Here is a 17,141-nt window from a genome sequence, read left to right on the forward strand (position 1 = left end):
TGGTTACTCATTTTATGTAACTAACATTGCCCCCTGATGGATTTAGTCAATAAAAAGACTCTTTACCAAGAACTAAAAGAAGTAGTTTAGCAATCTAAATGAGATACTGTATGTAACTGAACTCATAAATTTCTAATTTCTGGGTGCCCACTAATGCATTGGGTTAGATACACTTAAACCTGGAATAAATCCATCAAATAAGTCTGATCAATCTTACTGTGATTTACTTGACTAGTTAATTGATCTTAGCTGCTTTCTACGTGCAGTTTCTTGTACACATATTGATTTTGGATTTATTATATTTCCAAACTGGGATAAAATCCCAACTGGGTTTTATTTTGTCCTCAGATTGAATGAAATCCATTCCCATTGACTACATTGAAAAAAGTCCCCTGTATGCTAAATGATTTTTTTCCCCATAATAGGTTTGTGTGGGAAGGATGCTGGCTCTGGGTTTATATGCATAAGAGTCAGTTGGATATGACTGCTAATGGAATCGATTTTTGCTGATGTATAAGAGCTTTCAGCTTCTCCCATGCACCCTCAATATCTCCTTGGGGGAATGGGGGGAGGAAGAGGAGAAAGTCCATCTCTGCTCATCGAGTGTTGAATTTCAACATGTATCAGTAGCAACAACAGGGGAGGAGTTCTGTGCCCTTCACAGGTTGCTTTTGTCGTCTTGCCAATGATTGGGCTTATTGTCTGCATTTCCTACAGAAACCATGGAACTTGTTTGTATCAGTTTGATATCATGGGCACCTCTCTTGGTTGGGGATGGGTGTTCTTTGTTTTTTTATGATTATCTTTTTGCAATTGTTCTGATTTACATATTTTTGTTTTTCTATACCGATGTAGGACTTTGCCCAAAGTCCTTTGTAATTGGGGAAGATAAAGTTAGTTGTAAATAAATAGCTGTCAAGTATAATCTGTAGGGTCCAGAATAATTTAAATGTCCAAGAATTCCAGGGAGATGCTAGAGATTCTTGACATAAACACCCAAGAGCATGGGTGAGGGGAGGATTATTTTGATTCATTACAGTGGACTTTAATATGCATAAATAAGAAATAATGATTTTTTTTTCTTTCAAAAAGGATATCATCCTCACTTGGAACTTTTGTATCTTAAGCTTAATTGTGCATCCTGACAGCATTGTTCCATTTTATTCTGAATATCTCAAAATTATGATTATTTCTGGTACTTTTAGGATCAGCCTCCTCTTTTCATTAGAACTTTCTCAAATCCATTTATTCCAGCTATGCTTCTTTGTCATTTCAAGTAATCCTTCTCTATCTGTGGTGTCAAGTGAAAATAGCTTCTCTTGCTTCTGTGTGTTTTACAGCAGGTTTTTTTTTTGTGTATTTTTCTCCTTAATCTTTTACATTTGTCTTTTATCACAGCACCTGCCAGCATGTCAGTAAAAGATGAGTATGTACATGATTTTGAAGGGCAGCCGTTACTGTCATCTGCTGAAGGCCATTCAGTTCAGACAATTCAGCATCCCCCGAGTAACAGAGCACCCACTGAATCCTATAGTACTCCAGCTATGTTAGCGCCTTCTGAGCCTAGTTCTGCCAGCACTACCAATTTCCCCAACATTCCTGTTCCTTCCACAAGTAAGATGATTATGATGAGCACCATTTGAAAATGCATGTTGTCCATCCCACTTTGTTTTAGAAACCTGGCTCTGATTCATCAGGCCATTAATATAAATGGATTACTAAATGAATCGAGAAACCATGGAATCCTGTTTGACAATTATATTGCATAGTATAATTATATGTAATTAATTAAACATCATTGTAATTTGGTTAGATTGACGTGTTTACTCTCATTGTATTCCTTTGTCATTGTTTACTTTATTGTTCTGTTATTTTACTTCTGTTTACACACGTTTTCATTTTCTTTCCTCTTTATTATTGTAAACTGCCTAGAGTAGCATCCACAGTGAGATAGGCAGCTAATAAATTTAACAAACAAATAAATAAATTGCCATTAACTTAATGGTTAAAAATAATGATTGTTACTTGATTCCTTTTATGGAGGTAGAGCTGTAATCCAGATTCCTTCCTTGCTTCCTTGCTTTTTTTTAATTTCTTTCATTTATGTGCTGTTTCAGTCTGCTGTGTCTTGGCCCCTTATAGTTCTACATTATATCAAACAGCATGGGGATAGAGAGGAGGATGGGTATTCGTGCACATGTATATTGTATCTCTCATTGGGTGCAAATTCTAACCTCCAGATTTTAGCTTCCAGATTAGAAAGCATGTTTAGTTCTCAGCGTCAGAAAGAGAACTGTGGAAAACTGGATATCTGTACATTATGTTAAGAAAGAAAAATTAGAAAATAGACCAGTGTTAAGGGAGATGGATAGTAATTAGATAAATAGTGCCTTTTTTCATCTTTTTAAAAGCGTTTTTAGAGTATCTCCTACTTTGCATAATTCTAAAAGACTCCTTAGATCAGGGCTGTTAAATTCACGGCCCATGGGCCAGATGCGTCATGTGCTGGCCACGCCCACACCCAGTTTAAGCAAAGGGGGGGAAAAGTCGCAATACGTCACATGACGCTGCCGTTATGACGCAAGTTTGACACCCCTGTCTTAGATCAAGAAAATAACTCCATGCTTCTACAAGTTTGGATCCCAGTGCCAAGCACTGCTTTTTATGACTTTAGGCCCAGGTCTAAGTAGACGAAACAAACAGGGAGCCATCAAGATCTTACTTTGGATGCCAAAGTAAGCACTCTTAAGTAATACAGGAAGATTGTGCTGGTGGCTTCTGTCCTTTCCTTTTTGGTAGAGTGGTACTCTTTGCCCTTGCATCAAATTATTCACATTTATTACTTAGAATTAAGCAGCTATATTAATATGTGGAAATATGTTTTATTGGTGGTTTTGTTACTGTAATCATATTAACAGCAGAAACCTCAGGCTTCTAACAGAGTAGTCATTCATTTTTTTAAAGCAATTGTGAACTGTTTTACATTTTGCCAGGCCAACCCACCAGTATGTTGGCAGGTAGTCACAGTGATGGACTCTTACAGATTCCTCCAGGGCCTCAGCCAGGGGCACAGCAGAACGGCTTTACAGCTCAGCCAGCTACTTACCACCACAGTAAGTGAACTGTTTACATCCCATTCCAGGGTTTAGTTTAGTTTGCATTCTTTTCCTTGAACAGAGATGAGAAATAAAGGCGGATTTTCTGTCTCTTTTATAGATAGTACAACAACTTGGACTGGTAGCCGTACCGCAGCCTACACGCCTACTATCCCCCACCATCAAAATGGACACCTTCAACATCACCCACCTATGCCTCACCCTGGACATTACTGTAAGCATGCACGTGTTATTGTATGCATGGCTTAATTGGTGTAATGAAATCATGATTTCCCGAGAGACAGCAAGAAGTAGCGCTGAACTGAAATATTTGGTCATCTATGAAGCTTTGTAACTTATCCCAGGCGAGTTAGTGGCTGGGTAATGTATTGTATCATGCTGAGTCATCATGTGTTTTGGGTTAGGACCTGTGAATTAGCCCATTTGCAGCTTAGGGGGGGGGGAGGGGGGGAAAGTGTAGCTAATTCATGACATATATGAATTTAGCTACTGTCTTTTATATTAACAGGGTACAAATAGAGTCACTTGGCAAAAGGCACTTGGAACATTTTAGACAAAGTCAGTTGGGATATAAATGTGAACTTTTTTTTTAAAAAAAAAGAAGAAAATGTCACCATCTTTTGTATCATTCTAGAACTCTTCAAGTAGAATTCTTCAACTCCCATAATTCAATCTCTTCAATCCCCTATTATTCCTATAGGGCAGGGGTGTCCAAACTTGGCAACTTTAAGACTAAGCAGAGCTGGCTGGGGAATTCTGGGAGTTGAAGTCCACAAGTCTTAAAGTTGCCAAGTTTGGACACCCCTGCTATAGGGGAATTCCTATTGTTCCTATGCTTGGGAACAAACAGAATTTATATAGAACTTTTACAAAATGGCCTAATTCTTTGATTAATATACAAGTAGTCCTCAGCTTATGACCACAATTGAGCTCCAAATTTAAATTGCTAAGTGAGCAATTTCTAAAGTGAGTTGTGCCTTGTTTTACAACCTTTTTGCTACATTTGTTAAGTGAATCACTGCAGTTATTAAGTTAGTAACACGGTTGTTAAGGGAATCTGCTTTCCCCATTGACTTGGCTTGTCAGAAGGTCGCAAAAGGGGATCACATGACTCGGCCATTGCAACCGTCATAAATGTAAGTCAGTTGTCAAGCATCTGAATGTAAATCATATGACCATAGGGATGCTACAACGGTCATAAGTGTGAAAAATGGTCACAAGTCACTTTTTTCAGTGCCATTGTAACTTTAAGGGTCACTAAATTAACTCTTGTGGATCGAAGACTACTTGTACTGGTCTGTAACTAATTTTTTCCTTCAAATATTTGAGAAACCTTCTCATCAAATTTGAGCTTATTTCTATGTAAAGTATGTATTTAATATTAGGCACTGTAGATACAAACACAGTGATCTCATAATAGTTTCCGCTATGTGGCTGGTTTGCTATGCATATGAAAATGTTTTATGCAGAAAAGAGTTAGTTTCATCTCAATCCAGGCTAGAAATCAGGGAAGTTTGGTCCAAATGTATATCAGAACATTTTGGATGAATTGTTTTCGGGCTGTGAAAAGCCAAAGACAGAGTCGTTGAGGAAAAAAAAGGTGTTGTAAAAAGTGGGAAGAGGATTGGTGGACATATTGGATGTATGGAGCTTAAAGAGATCTTGAGAATAGCTAGGAGAAAATAGGAAAAGGAAGCTTTGGAGGAGATTGTGGGGTTGAAATGATGGATATCAGTGACTAACAGGTGGTAGGTAAAGGAATCCCAAGAAGGATCACGCAAAGTGTTAACACCACTTTATGATACCTTGGTAAGGCCACAGTTGGAATACTGCATTCAGTTTTGGTCGCGACAATGTAAAAAAGATGTTGAGACTCTAGAAAGAGTGCAGAGAAGAGCAACAAAGATGATTAGGGGACTGGAGACTAAAACATACGAGGAACCATTGCAGGAACTGGGTATGTCTAGTTTAATGAAAGGAAGGACTAGGGGAGACATGATAGCAGTGTTTCAATATCTCAGGAGTTACCACAAAGAAGAGGGAGTCAAACTATTCTCCAGGGCACCTGTGGACAGGACAAGAAGCAATGGGTGGGAACTAATCAAGGAGAGAAGCAACTAAGGAGACATTTCCTGACAATTAGAATAATTAATCACTGGGACAGCTTGCCTCCAGATGTTGTGAAGCGGGTTGGACTAGAAGACCTCCAAGATCCCTTTCAACTCTTCTATTCTATTCTATTCTATTCTATTCTATTCTATTCTAAGGTTAGGATAGAGGTCAGGCAGCCAGTTGAAGCCAGGGACTTGGGCAGGAGTAAATAGCACCTGGAAGTAATCAAAGAAAGGTGGTGAGATTGTAGGTAAAAAGCACACCAGTCATGGAGAAGAGTGGGTGGGGAAGGATGCCCCAGTGTTTCCTTGCTTGCTCCAAAAGACCCTCTAAATCAGGACTGTTCAACCATGACAACTTTAAGACCCATGGACTTCAACTCCCAGAATTCCTCAGCTAGCCTTGCTGGGAGTTGAAGTCCAGAAGGACACCCTTGCTCTAGATTTCTTTTACTGTCAAGTTAGGACAACCAAAGTGTTCTAGATTTTGCTTGTAGTGAGCCCCAGTCTATTTTGGGGTGCAACTCATGAAAAACAGTGTGTGGGTTTGGCTTTCAAAGCAAAACATCATCCATTTTGTATCTAGTTCTGTTATTTACATTTATTAGATTTGGATAGGAAATAGTCTTTTAGAGATGGGAAAACCTGCAAGGGACAGTGTGGATAAAAAGTATGACTTTTTTATTGTGTGTTTTTTTTAAAGGGCCAGTTCATAATGAGCTTGCATTCCAACCTCCGATATCAAATCATCCTGGTAGGTGCATTTGTTTTAATGAATATTCAGTTAAATGCTTATTCCATATTGCAGAATTAAATGGGTACCTTGTACCCTCTTTAAAACCCATCGTACCCATTTTATCAAGCCCACCCCCAGTATAATACTCAGATATTAAGGAGTGGGGATCCTCTGGTCTGCAAGCCAATCATGTTTCTTGCCTCGGTTGCACCCCTTCCCCCATGGGAGCAGCACTCGGTCTTTTTTTTTTTTCCAAAAAGGTTCTGATGGAGCGATAAAAAAGCCAAAATGCTGTGGGAGAGGTGTTCATGGGGGCGCGAGAAAAGGCCATTCCCTACATTTTGCACTCCTCCTCCCTTGCATGCTCCTTTACTTGCACACTCCTACACACACACACACACACACAGGGCCTGCTATCCATGTTCAGCAGCTTGGCTTTTTAAAAACCGTTGTGACCCATGAACATATATTTTTTTTAAAAAAAGCAATTGGGAGATTTTTTTTTTCAGACCAGTGAATCGATCTGGGCTACAAAGCATTTCCCTGCGCTCATTTAACTCTTCTAGTTCTTGTAGTACTGATCTTTTTTAATGAAGCCTCTCTTCTCCACCCTCGCCTCGTCTCCCCCTTCAGCTCCAGAATACTGGTGTTCCATTGCCTATTTTGAGATGGACGTTCAAGTGGGGGAGACATTCAAAGTCCCTTCAAGCTGTCCAGTTGTTACTGTTGATGGATATGTGGACCCTTCAGGTGGGGATCGCTTTTGCCTTGGTCAGCTTTCCAATGTACATAGAACAGAAGCCATTGAGAGAGCCAGGTAGGTTTCACGGGTCTGGAAAAGGAGGCATCTGATTTGTCCTTTGTTTTTGGGTTGCTTGTGGGTTAAGCTTTGAAAGTGTGTCCTCCTCTTTAGCTGTGTAGGTAGTCCTTGCTTAATGACCATTAGTTCAGCGATTAAGGTTATGGCAGTGCCAAATAAATGATACTTACAGTACATCCAGGGCAGGAAGTTACAGCTGTTACAGTGCCTTTTGGCCCCCCTGCACTCTGCTGCCCCACCATTCTGCCCTGCACTCTGCTGCCCTGCATTATGCCATCTCCTCTTGCCCAATGTCGTTTTCCTCCTGCTGCTGAGCTGTGCCCAGCCTGGTCCTTCACAATGCCTTGTCAGCAGTGGGAGGAAGAAGGTGGCAAAGGTCAGCGGTGGTACAGGCTAGCCCAGAAGGGCAAGGATGGAGCAAAGATAAACGAGTCGGGAGAGTTGAGGTGAGGGTAGGAGAAACGGGTGGTCATTGCCTAATGATGTGGTCCTGGCCAAACAACCTCAGTCAGGACTCTGCGGTGTGGTCGTACGATGTTTTACCTAGTGAGCACATTGTTTAGCAATGAAAATTCTGGTTGTAATTGGGGTCATTAAGTGAGGACTACCTATATGCATCTTCTTTAGATACTCTTCACTATTGACTCTGAATATTCTTCCTCAAGTTCACTCACTTACCATGCTCTGTTTTATCAACCATAACTTTCCATTAATAATGTCCAAAAATGATCAAGTTGGTGTTGATTCTGAATGAACCACATAGACAGATTTTCTTCAAGATGATCTGCCCCCAAACTCCTCCACCAGATCTTCCAAAAATGTCCTCGTTTCTTCTGTAATTGAGTCTGTCCAATTTGCTGTTGGTTGTCTTCTCTTCCTCCCTCTGTTCCTTCTGCCTTTTCCAGCATTATAGACTTCTCTAAGTGTAGATCTTCGCACGATGTGTCCAAACCTCATAAAAGTACACTAAACTCATGTCAGATTTTGTTTTTTAAAAAAATGAAGAATAGAAATATCTTCATCCGCCAATGTGATTATGATGTTGCTGGAGTTGGAGTTGGAGTCGTTATTCCCGTTTGTTGATGCTATCATTGGTCTGCTTACGACACATGTACTGTGTATCTAATGCGAACCTCTGAGCAAAACCTCCCTCCCTACTTCTTAAAGAATACAGAGATGGATATCTGGTGCTTCAAAATCACAGGTCCAAGTGCTGGGAAACATGCCGAGGAAGTAATTAGATTAAGAAATGGAGTAAATTTCACACAGACATTTCTAATTTGCATTCTACAGCTGTCACGTCATAAGTTATGGGGATATGAATCTGTGCCTGGATATTATATGTTACATGTTGAGTTATATCTACTCTTGAGAGCTCCCTTTTTATGCAATTAAAATTTCCAGTGGCTGATTGCCTGAAATGGTAAAGCTTTTAATTAACGATTTGCAGAAATGTTGAATTCTGGTGACAGGCCAGAACAGCGATGCTTTGCATTGTGCCCCTTTCTCTGCCATAATTTACCGATCATTTCCACAGAACTTGATTTCGCTGTTTAATTAAAATCCTGTTGGGTGCATTTGATACATCTGTTAAGTGAGCCCTTACGACGCTCAGCTGTGACCTCAAAAAGGTTTTATGAAAATCAAAATAAGTGGAAAGGCTTTCATTATGGAATCTTGTTATAAAATAAATTATTGTCCTGTTTTTCTACTTAGACTTCCCTGAGACAGGCATGGTTAGCCTTGGTCTCTTCACCATCAAGCGGATCTCTTGCATGTATGAGTTGTCTATTGCAAGTGTGATCCATTGCTTAGAAGGAAATCAGGCATGCAGTTAGTCCTCGATTTACGACCACAATTGAGCCCAAATGTTCTGTTACTAAGCGAGACAGTTGTGACGTTTTGTCCCACTGAGTCCGTTTTTGCTGCTGTTGTTAAGGGAGTCCCTGCAGTTGATAAGTTAGTAACCTGGTGGTTAAGCGAATCTGGCTTCCCCGTTGACTTTGCTGGTCAGAAGGTCACAAAAGAGGATCACATGACCCCAGGACACGGCCACCGTCATAAATACGAGCCAGTTGCCAAGTGACTGAATTTTGATCATGTGACCCTGGGGATGCTGCAGTGGTGAAAAACAGTCATAAGTCACTTTTTTCCCGTTCCATTGTAACTTTCAACGGTCACTAAGCGAACTGTTGTAAGTCGAGGACCACCTGTAAATCCTTTCAAAAGAATTGGTGCCCGTAGGTAGCAATCAATCTTGAAATGCAGGACAGGGAGGCCAGTCCTAGGCCTACAGACATTTCATCCAAGTACATCAGTAAAGATACACTTGGTAATAAGTTTCTGATTCATCTTTGTTTAATCCTGGCCTCTTGCCCTGGACATAAACTAGCAATTGGCTTCATGTAGTTGAATGTGTTTTGAGTTCACTTAATCTTGAAAGTCATTCCTTAAAATAAAAAAAAATGACTCAAAACACATTTCCACCACTTCTCTCACTGCTGAAATGACCTCCCTCTTATCTTCAGCCCGGGTGCTCTTAACAAACCGCTTGAGAGCCAAGGCTGTTCAAGGTCTCTTGAGTATTTGCTTACTCCTTGGTTACAACATCATAGGTATGAGCTGCCTTGCCTGCAGGGCCTTAGGTCACAACTCCTTGGAAGTGCAAATATACCCTTTTTTTTGTTTATGTTAGTCTGTTTTTCTAATGGTTACATCAAACTGACTTGTGGCAGATCCTTTGGACGAGGGGTGTCAAACTCGAGGCCCGTACGCTGGATCCGGCCTACAGGGTGCTTAGATCTAGCCTGTGGGGCCACTCTGGGAACAGAGAAGGGCCAGCCCACAGTGCCTCTGCCAGAGAAAACGGAGCTGGGGAGGGCTCCGTGCAGCCCTCCCAAACTTGTTTTCCATTGGCAGAGGGTTCCAGGAGGCCGTCGCAGCCAAAAACGGCACTTGGGAGCCCATTTTCACTGGCAGAGCGCTCGGGCTGCCACAGGTCACCCCCGACATGAACTGGCCACACACCCCAGTGGTCAAACACAACCGTGATGCAGCCCTCAATGAAATCAGGTTTTGACACCCTTGCATTGGGCTGCAACGTGTCAAAATTCTCAACCAAGGGTCAGCTGTAACAGGCACCCAGATGTTGAAATCGTTTTATGCATTCAAGCCTTGATTCCAATGGGGTATCACTAGATAAATGCCATCTTGCTGTATTTAGGGCAGGGGTGTCCAAACTTGGGAACTTTAAGACTTGTGGACTTCAACTCCCAGAATTCCCCAGCCAGCCATGCTGGTTGGGGAATTCTGGGAGTTGAAGTCCACAAGTCTTAAAGTTCCCAAGTTTGGACACCCCTGATTTAGGGTAAAGGCAGGCTTTGCTTCTTAAGACTCAAGTCTCCTAAAGAGCGACTGATGTTGAAACCAAATAAAGCTGATTTCTTCAATGGTTCAGTTTCCCCCGTTTTATTGAATCTTGGTGTCTTCGTGTCATTTTCTTTTTCTCCTACCAGGTTGCACATAGGTAAAGGTGTACAGTTGGAGTGCAAAGGGGAAGGTGATGTCTGGGTTCGGTGCCTCAGCGATCATGCGGTGTTCGTTCAGAGTTACTACTTGGACCGAGAAGCAGGACGGGCCCCGGGCGATGCGGTTCACAAAATTTATCCTAGTGCCTATATTAAGGTTTGTTAACAAAGTAATCCTGCATTTTAAAGTCTTTTCCATGTTGCTTTTTTAATCTGTTAAAAGTTGCCGATCTGAAAATAAGTTGAAACATTTTTGCAATTGTTGTTATAATGTAACTCTTGGAAGTGATACAAAAGATGATTGAATATATTGATGATTTAATGTAAAAACAAAAAGCTGCCAATGTTTATTCAAATTTTGATGTCTTGTCTTTTCTTTTTGGTTAAAGTTGTGAGATTCGGGGGGATTTCTACCTCCCGCATGATGTAGCTGTCAAAATTTTTCTACACCTATTTACCTTTTCCCCTAAAACATTTGTAAAAAACCAATAAAAATTTTACAATATAAAAAAAAAATCTGCAGCATATGATCCCATGCTGTGTATATGTAATGTTGTACAGGTCTTATTTTGGGAATCTAATTATTTATGCAGAAGGACCACAAGACCTGCAAAATCTTTTTTTTTTTTTGCATAAAAGTACTTAATGCAGAGATTGTAAATGAATAACTGACTTTAAACATTGTGTTTGAACATAACACAGAGAATAATTCTTGAGAAACGTATGTTATTATGCATAAATGCAATTCTTTTGCATTTAATCTGGAATCTTCCTCATTTTGCCACTTCAGAGATTGAAAAAAAAATGCATTGCAGATAAATGCTAAGAGCAACAGTCTGTAGAAGACGGCCTACTTTCTCTGCAAGGGCCTCCTGTTCTGCAGCCCAGAAAATGCTCCTCAGACATCGTGGGGTTAAGAACGGAAAGCAGTTTTCATATCCTGCTTATATTGATAAAGAATCTTTCATTACCGTTTTCTCAGGAACATTTTCATGTAATTTGGTTCCTAAGCTGTCAGTGTGTCTTTGCAGCTTTCAAATCAAGGCTGGATATGTTTTGAAGCTCGAAGCGTAGGTGCTTTGTGCTCAGCAGGAACAATAGAAAATGGATTGCACCGTGCTGTAACACTTTTACAAAAGCTTTTACTTTTACAATTTGGATAAATCTAGAAGATCTTACATGCTTTCTGATGGAAAGAGTTAGGTTAAACATCTTCAAAATCACAAAAAGTTCCAATTCTTCAGGTGCCGAATATTGCAGCTTGCAAATGGGGTAGAAGAGGGGATGGAGAATGAAAGATGACCTTAAAACCAGGCAGTTATTCTTCAACTAAAATAGCCAAGGAGTGGGAACTCATCTGTAACGAGTGTGTCCTCGTGTTTTTTTTAAAGTTTACATAGATCACAATCCTATGCATGTTTGCTCTTAAGATTCATACAGGTAGTCCTTGATGTACAGCAGTTCATTAGTGACCATTCAAAATTACAATGGCACTGAAAAAAGGGGGTTTACTATCATTTTTCACTCTTGCAATCATTGCAGCATCCCCATGGTCACATGGTCAAAATTTGGATGCTTGGCAACTGACTCATATTTATGACGGTTGCAGTGTCCCAGGTTCATGGGATGGCCTTTTGGGACCTTCTGACAAGCAAAGTCCATAGAGAAGCCAGATGTGCTTTGCAAACCTGTTACTAATGTAACAACTGCGGTGATTCACTTTAACAACCGTGGCAAGGAAGGTCATAAAATGGCTCAAAATCCACTTAAGAAATGTTTCACTTAGCAACAGAAATTTTGGGCTCAATTTTGGCTGTAAGCCGAGGATCACCTCTTCTTCCATTTGCCCTTGGTCAATTCACTCAGGTTTGCATATCACTCTTAGCAGCATAAGCAGGTGGACGTGTCCATAGCTGTTCACCCATAGACTCCCAAGTCACTCTTGACGCATAGCAGAAGCGTAGAAATAGCTGCCACTCCAAGCAGATATCCCCACCCTGTTGGCTTTGGAATGGTTCCTGCTTGATTCTTAATCATTGTGTTCCTTCTCAGAATACCCAGAATTCATGCAGCCAAAGACACCTCAATCTTAAAGGGGAGTAGAAAGCACAAAAGCAAAATATATCAGTATTTTTTTAAAATTTAAGCTCTGAGATCCCCAGCCCATGCACTGGGTTCTGTGGTTGCCCCATGATGAACACTTTAGCTGGTGGAGCTGTTTCCCCCTCTAGTTCGGTTGGGCTCTTGGTTTTTGAAATGGCTTCTGCTCTACAATAATGCTGCTTCTTTTTAAGGTATTCGATTTACGCCAGTGTCACCGCCAAATGCAACAGCAGGCGGCTACAGCGCAAGCCGCAGCTGCTGCTCAGGCTGCCGCCGTGGCAGGGAACATCCCTGGGCCAGGATCTGTCGGAGGAATTGCTCCAGCGATCAGTAAGTGAAACCGGTGAAATATTTCATCCCTCCGTATATGTTCAAATGCTTTCACTGGGGAAAAGAAAATTCAGTATGCCACACATTCCCAAAGCAAAGAATCATGCATTTCTGGTAGTTTAGAATCCAATCCACATTTTTAGTTTCCAGGCGTATGTGTCAGGTAGAATTTAAAACTGCTCATCTGTGTTTTTTTCTCTTATTTGCTCAGCACACTTATCTTCAGCTGTGATAAACTAGGTACAGATAGCTCTCGACTTAGAACCGGTCGCTTAGTGACTGTTTGGAGTTCTGATGGATCTACTTGGGGGGGGGGGATACTTACAACCCAGAGTTCTAACAGTTGTGCCCCCCCCCCCAACCACGTGCACGGTCACAAGATTTCATAAGGCGCACCACACTTATGGCTATTTGCATCATCCTGTGGTCATCTAACCGTTTTTAATGAAAGTGGTTTATTTAACCGCAACAAAAATGGTTCAAAATTGGCTCAGTCACATGCCTGACATGGCTCTACAACCGTCACGGGCAAGCTTCATTACAGTTGAAACTGTAGGGTTATTGTATAACTTCACTCAATTATCATTATGATTAGTCAAACCATGATTTGCAAAGCAGCCTCAGACCTCCAGTCATAAACTTCTTTTGTCAAGTCAGACCCCATCTTCACATTTAATCAGCCCTAATTGCACTTTTTTCAGAAGAATTGTTTCCCTCTTTTTCACTGGAGAAGCCTCATCTCTCTCCAACAACACATGCCCAGGAGAAGCTTTCACATTTGCAGATATTTTTTTTTGCCCCCTCATTGGCACCAAGTGGGTGTTGCAACTCTTAAGGAATGATTCGAATTTTTGAAGCAGAAATCAGGTTGCAGCTGAAACGAAGTAGCAACTCTTTCTGTCTTGATGGAATTTTTAGTCAGAACTTTTTTTTTAATTAAAAGAATAACCTGCATACATGGAAAGTGCAACGTGGAACTTCCTTTTTTTTTTTTGAAGAATCTCGATTTCTGATACGCAGTTGTGCTATGAATTATTCTTTAAATGCTCCCCGAATTATAAGCTCAGTGAAATAGAGGTTAGGTAACTAGGCCAAGAAATTGAGGTACATTTTGGAAGAAGTGACAATCCAGTCCCATAAAGTTTTAAAAGAAACTAGAGAGATATTCTTATAATCACAAGGAATTGAGCTTTATTGAAGAGAGGCAGAGGCGGCATCTTTAACTGGGATATGTCGCTCACATTTTTTCTCTCACAAGATGCTTGACAGTTTCAAGGTTTTATTTATCTAAATTTATTACTTGCCCAACTCCAATGGACTTTATTTTCTTTCTCTTTCACAGATGTGTGCGCGCGCACACAATTTTTAAATAAAATACTTGAAAATGTCAAGGTCTTATTTCTTCATCCTTTCTTTATTTGAATTTGTTAGCTGCCAAAATCCTATCGGCTCTGTTTTCTTTCTGTTTCTAAGTGACAAGTCTGAATAAACCAAAAGTTGATGGAGAGGAGAACGGCCGCCTTCTCAAATTGGGTTGATGCCAGAACTTGGCTTTAATGAAAGATGTTACTAAGAGGAATGTTTAACATCCCTATCCCTGCCTTAGGTTTGTCAGCAGCGGCTGGAATCGGTGTGGACGACCTTCGGCGCTTGTGCATCCTCAGGATGAGCTTCGTGAAAGGATGGGGGCCCGACTACCCGCGCCAGAGCATCAAAGAGACTCCATGCTGGATCGAAATCCATCTACATCGCGCCCTCCAGCTGCTCGATGAAGTTCTCCACACCATGCCGATTGCAGATCCCCAGCCCTTAGACTGAGACCGCACAGCTGTGAGCCACGACGGAGCGAGGAGGGTGGATTGTAAAAAATACCATTTTGTTTATTACGGGGAAGATATATTTTACTTCCATTCTGCTTAATCTCTTAACCAGGTTTTAAAGAGAAAATGTCTTTGCCACCTTGCTCTCAGCAGAAAGAAGCTGAACTTGTAACTCCAGATAGTTCACACCTTCAGACCTTGGGTGGGCTACTTGTGGAAAGCTGTCACCAGCCAGAAATTTTTTAGATGGTGATCGGGCAGGATCACCGCTGCGTCTGTTTCTTGGACCATCTCATTGATTCGTGTGAGCTTCTTCTCAGAATTAACGGGGAGCTCACGCTGAACGATCCTATGCATTTCAGGGAGCCTGGAGGTGGGGGGGCCCTCACTTATGCAGTCACCCAACTTGTCCTTGCATGAGTCCAGCCCAAATGAGCAAAATCATGTTGATTATTCTAAAGGGAGGATTCAGATGCTCTGCTCTCGTGGGCACTGGGGCATGTCTCATCAGGAGATTTTTATGTAAATTTTTTATGTATGCCTATTATTTTAAAAATGCACTAAAACTGGGATGGGCTTCAGAGCTGGTATCCATTTTAAAGGCAACGTGAAACACACCAATAAAATTGTCTGCTAAATTCAGTAGCGAAACGCCTGCATTATTCTACATTCCCAACTGATTTTAACTTTTACCAGCACGGAACTTCTTAAATACACTTGAGCAATTAATTGGGACAGCGTGGATCTGCTTACTGAACTTGGCGTGCCATCTCAGACCTTCTTAAATCATGTTTATGGTTGTACCGCTGAAAATCCAGATTTTATATTTTTCAAAATTTCTACTCAGGGCAAGCTGGCAAACTTGTTTTTATACTTCTCGGTTATTTTAAGCTGTTTATCTCATCAACGATCTTATCTATTTGCATTGACTTTGTATAGAGAATTTCAAGTAGAAGTTGCAAATGTAATGGCTGTATGACAGATGCATTATGCTTCTCTAGTTAATAAAACTATTAGAAAACTCTCTGCACTGATAAAAACTGATGTACTTAAGCTGTGTGCTACCTTTTGAATCTGGAGCTCTCAATCGGTTTGCCTTTGGGAATTGAAACCAGCCACAGTGAGATTTTCTTGCAGCATCTTATTTTTGGACGTTGGATTTATGAATGTTGCACATTTCTGCCGTGTTGTCTTCTCTAAGTAGTCCTTGACATACAATCATTCATTTAGCAACCACTTGAAGTTACAACGGCACTGGGAAAAATGACTTACAATTAGCCTGCAGATTTTGCAGCATCCCTAACGTCAAAATTGAGGCACGGGAGGTTTCTGTCCTCCCATAGTCACCTTAGGACACCTGCGTTACGGTTTGACAGGTGTACTGCCCAGTGAAACTCCCCACCTGATGCTGTCCCTGGAGCGGGTTGCTCCTGGCCCATGCTGGGACTCTTGGAGCCAGAAGCAAGAGCCCCTCAGGGCTCCCCCCCCTCCCCCGGCCTCACTGGGTAAGTGAAAAAATGATCTGAATAGTGGTATTTCACCAGCGGCCCAGGCACGCCTCCCACTTATTCTACGCCTCTCGTGTCTCTTCACAGGGCCAGACTAGAGTCAAGCTCAACAGGGTCTTCTTTTCCCACTGATTGTATTTGGCTTATATTTATGACAGTTGCAGTGTCCAGGAGTCACCTGATTGACATTTGAGGCCTTCTCAGTCAGCTGACAAAACCAGCGGGCAAAGCAATATTCACTTCACGCCTACACGATTTGCCTAGCGACCGCAGTGATTTGCTTTAACAACTTGTGGAAAAAAGTTTGTAACATTAGGTGTGACTTACTCACCGCCTTGATTATTCTGATCCCAATTTGGTCGTAAATCAGTAGGTGCAAGAGAAGAACACCGCGCGTAGTGGCTGAGGGGTTTTTTCCCCCAGCCTGACATCCAACAAGTGTAAAGTGGGGAGGGTTAGACGTGATCTGAAAGAGGAGTCACAAGCTCCTGCCTCACCTGATTATTGATCTTGGATCCTCCTTCCTGCTGCATGGCTCTCCCTCATTCACCTGACTCCGTCTTGCTTTGAGAAACTTGAACCACTCGGAACCTTGTTGTAAATGCCAACATTTAATCAGGTAAGGAACCAAAACAGAGCCCACTCTTTGTCCTGTAAAAAAAAAAAAGGGGGGGGGGATTTTGACAGCTTCCATATTGAGAGAGCCCCAGCTGTGGCATAAAAGACATTTGTTATTCAAGAACCAAGGAGTGGTTTTCTTCAGAACTCTCGTTCATATGCAAATGTATGCAGTTGTGATTGAATAGTCAATTAAAACTCATACAATTAATCAATAAAAGGTTTGTTTAATTAGGTGGCAGCCCTAATGGAAATTAATTAATGCAGCATACCACCACCACCACCTTGCATTTTGTAATTTCTACGCTGCTTGTAGTCCCCAGCCCCCTCCGCACGTAACATGAAGTGTGGCTTTGCTTATGGAAACCTTTGTCTTAATATATGGGTGCTTTTTTCAAAGAGAGTGTGCAAAATGATTAGACAATCCCAGATAAACCTTCAGAATTCACACT

The 17,141-nt window shown here is 41.3% G+C and overlaps 1 protein-coding gene across 2 annotated transcripts in view; it reads left to right on the plus strand.

Moving 5' to 3' along the window:
- The window catches only part of SMAD4 (SMAD family member 4), a 40,718-nt gene extending 25,129 nt beyond the window's left edge, over positions 1-15,589 (plus strand). For both annotated transcript variants that reach the window (XM_081942651.1, XM_081942652.1), the window contains exons 5-12: positions 1,399-1,614; positions 2,994-3,113; positions 3,217-3,330; positions 5,931-5,981; positions 6,597-6,780; positions 10,299-10,467; positions 12,605-12,743; positions 14,350-15,589. In XM_081942651.1, the coding sequence (XP_081798777.1) occupies positions 1,399-1,614; positions 2,994-3,113; positions 3,217-3,330; positions 5,931-5,981; positions 6,597-6,780; positions 10,299-10,467; positions 12,605-12,743; positions 14,350-14,561 (1,205 nt within the window). In that variant the 3' untranslated portion in view covers positions 14,562-15,589. The remainder of the gene's footprint in view (positions 1-1,398; positions 1,615-2,993; positions 3,114-3,216; positions 3,331-5,930; positions 5,982-6,596; positions 6,781-10,298; positions 10,468-12,604; positions 12,744-14,349) is intronic.
- The last annotated feature ends 1,552 nt before the right edge of the window (positions 15,590-17,141 follow it).

Source organism: Natrix helvetica, assembly GCF_964273705.1.
Source record: "Natrix helvetica genome assembly, chromosome: 2".
NCBI classification, from domain to species: domain Eukaryota; kingdom Metazoa; phylum Chordata; class Lepidosauria; order Squamata; family Natricidae; genus Natrix; species Natrix helvetica.